Genomic DNA, 3,471 nt, shown 5'->3' with positions numbered 1-3,471 from the left:
TCTGCTTCCATCACTCTCCACAGGGTACCGCGGTCGACCGAGTCAAAAGCGGTAGCGAAGTCGATAAAGCATACGATTGTACGCTGTCGGTTGCACCAGCGCTGTTCCAAGGCTCGCCTCAGCGTGAATATTTGGTCGACGCATCCGCGGCCAGGTCGGAATCCGCATTGGTTAGGACGAGTCCTTCTGTCCCTTTCGTATTGAAACCGTCTCAGAATGAGGATAGTGAAGACTTTGGCAGCGACATCTATAAGGCTGATGCCTCTGTAGTTACTACATGTCCGTTTGTCACCCTTCTTAAAAAAGGGAAGAAGGATGGCGTCACTCCAATCTTGGGGAATCTCCCCACTATTCCAAATCTCAGAAATCAGCTGGTGTAGGCGACGGGTTAATTCATTTAATTCCGGTCTTGTAGACCTCAGCCGGGATACCGTCCTCGCCTGGAGCTTTGTTATTCTTCAACTTTGCAATGACGGCTCTGATTTCTTCATGGCTGGGGGTATCCGACGAGCAATCGTAGAGATCTGCAGCAGTGGGGGTGTTTTGACCTGGTATTGTAGGTGGAGGCTGGTGGTTCAGGAGTTCACGGAAGTGCTCGTGCCACCGATCCAATCGTGCGTTTAGCTCAGTAATGATTTCACCTCCACTGTTGTGGATGGATTCGCTCACGGATGACCTCGTCTGTGTGCTGGACTTCAATAGTTGATATAACTTGCGGGAGTCCCCTTCCGAGGCCGCATGTTCCATGTCAGTTGCGATATTGTGCCAGTAAACATTGCGGTCGTTGCGGGCAGAGTGCGTTGTTTCTCGGCGAAGGCGACGATAGTTGGCATCTCCGTTGAGTCTGGCACGTTTAGCCTCCTCACCCAATTTCACCGTTCGACTTGAGATCCAGTCCTTTTGACGACACTTTGTGAAACCCACGGTGTTGGCCGCTGCTTCAGTGACGTCCTTTTTGAGTGCTTTCCATATATCTTCCACCGATTCTTCTGGTTGTAAACCATTGAATCGGTTGCGTAGGTCCAGTCGAAACTGAGTCGCAGTGTCGTCCACTTTTAGCTTTGTGATATCAAGACGTTTTTGACGGGAAACGTGTTTGTTGGCCTTTAGTCGCATTGTGAGCTTGGCTCTAACAAGGACATGATCCGATCCATGGGTATTTCCTGTTTCAGCACCTCTGTAAGCGCGGCAGTCACGCATATTGCTTACCCAGCGTTTGCGTATCAAAATGTAGTCTATCTGGTTCGCCGTGACACCGTCATTCGAGTACCACGTCACCAGATGATGATTTGGATGCTGAAACTTCGTATTGGAGACGATGAGGTGATTGTTCATCGCGAAGTTAATGATACGTTCGTCATTGGCACAGCGATTCCCGACGCAAATAAGCCCAGCGTAGATCTTGTTTGAGCATCTGCCTTGCCAGTTTTGCCATTCCAATCACCTGTTATGACAAGCATGTCGCCGGCGGGGGTTCCGTTGACGGTAGCTTGTAATTCGTTGTAGAAGGTATCCTTTATAGCGTCGGCTGAGTCTAGCGTGGGTGCATAGACTGCGATGACAGAGACGTTGTGGATAACTCCTTTTAGCCGAATTCGGGCAAGACGAGGGGAAATGGGTTCCCAGTCCAAAAGAGATTTTTGTGCGCGGTCGCTCAGAGCGATTCCGACGCCATACAGTCCTGAGTTGTCCGTTACCCCACTGTGATAGAGGTGGTAGGAAGTATCTTCTTGTGGTACCTTGATGGATTGGTGACCGCTGTCCGGTAATCTGACCTCAGACAAGCATGCGACGTCCACCTTGTATTGGTGTAGAGAGCGCACCGTTAGGGCTTGTGCCGCCTCAGATCACAGGGTTCGGACGTTCCAACAGGCGAAGAAGTAGTTCTGTCTTCTTTGAAGCATTCCGGCTTGCAAATTTAACACTTGCTCCACCGGATGAACAAGCGTGTCGGCTCCCGCGTACGCCGTAGTAGGGTCCGCAGTTGTATAATTGTGCATATTTCTCATGAAGTTTCTTGGCGGTAGTAACCACAGGCGGACGCCAGTCGCAAGTGTACACTGTGGGTGTGTTCCCAGGAACGGATATCCTTGCCGCTGATTGTCAGCAGACGCAGAGGGATAGTCCGACCATGGAGCCGCCGATTATCGAAAGTCGTTCCATGGGTTTGAAGACAGGTTGCCGCAAGTTCTTTGCCGACGCAGACTATCACCAGGCGCCGCCGGTTTCTGGCAGACGCAGCTGGATTTAAGAGCAGACGAACAGTTATAGCGCTGAACACTCGCATGCATTCCCGCTCATTCGGTGTTAACCGGTCTCGCGATGTGGACGCATGGGCGTGAATTTGTGTCAGAGGTTATAAGTGACACACGCCTTATGGAACCATTTTATAGAGCAGTGGGGGCTCATACCCATATGCCCAGCTCTGGCATAACAGACCATTTGAGACCGGTACCTGTTTTGGTCGAATATTCATTCACTTCAACGCTAGGAATTGGTTTTATAGTTTATTTCACTTACCGGATGTCTCGCAGAAGGATGGAAAGTGAATCTCTGGATTGCGTGGTACACGTCAGCGCCCCCCCCCAGTGAAGGGGAGGAGACGTCTGTGAAGCCGCCCGTCACGTTCTCATCCCAAACCAAATCTCTACGATTCAGCTAACCTGATCACGTGACTCACACGCAATTCAATCAGCTGACCCTAACTTCCGGTCAACGTGTCTCAATATAAGTTACTCTTCCTCTCTCTCTGTCTCTCTCTCTCTCTCTCTCTCTCTCTCTCTCTCTATTCTATAACATACGGGATGTCAGGTTTAGAAAATTAACATTTTTGACATCTGTCTTTTTCTGCTTTATTTCTTTATTTTTTATTTATTTTTACTAAAGAGGTATTGAAAATCTTGCTGAACATTAGAAAAATGGACGATTAATCAAGAAAGGAATCAGGAATCGGAAAATTCGAAACCTTTTGGAAGTATCGAAAAAGTATTGGAAAACATTTTGTAATTATTTTCCATGCCAAAATAAATTCTTTCGTATTTTTCTTTGAGTTTGTTTTTGTTGAAAATTTAATTTTTCAATGCTGATACTAATGATAAAATGATGAATATTTTTTTAATTTTAAGTTGAAACTAAATTTTATAGCTCAGCCACCCACAAGTGCATTTCTTAAGCTTGTCAATTGCCTATTACATGAGATTTTACATTAATACAAAAATTAAAGATTTAAAAAGCATTAATTCAATATTTAGAGGTATTAAAGTGTAACTAAACATTTATATTTTTCAAAGTATCGGAATCAATAATCATATCGGAATAGGGAATTTAGAATAGAATCGGTAATTGTAACAGAAGCGGGAATTTACAAAAAAAAAAAGGGTAATTGTAAGGAAATAGACGAAATATTGGAATCGTTCCATCATTAGTCAATATTTAATAAAATATTGGAATCGTCCCATCATTAGTCAATAT

At 45.7% G+C, this 3,471-nt stretch overlaps 1 protein-coding gene across 1 annotated transcript; it reads right to left on the bottom strand.

The window, feature by feature from the left end:
* Positions 1-393: 393 nt before the first annotated feature.
* Positions 394-1,335, bottom strand: LOC145292278 (uncharacterized). The gene has a single exon (XM_080138603.1). It carries the CDS (start codon positions 1,333-1,335, stop codon positions 394-396), a length of 942 nt encoding a protein of 313 aa, XP_079994729.1.
* Positions 1,336-3,471: the final 2,136 nt, after the last annotated feature.

Source organism: Euprymna scolopes, chromosome 13, assembly GCF_053919585.1.
Source record: "Euprymna scolopes isolate OS-2025 chromosome 13, ASM5391958v1, whole genome shotgun sequence".
In the NCBI taxonomy this organism is placed as follows: domain Eukaryota; kingdom Metazoa; phylum Mollusca; class Cephalopoda; order Sepiida; family Sepiolidae; genus Euprymna; species Euprymna scolopes.
This window is presented reverse-complemented; position numbering and strand designations above follow the sequence as displayed.

Excerpts from the sequence above, each read along its gene's own strand:
- LOC145292278 (XM_080138603.1), bottom strand. The coding sequence starts at position 1,335 with ATGAACAATCACCTCATCGTCTCCAATACGAAGTTTCAGCATCCAAAT.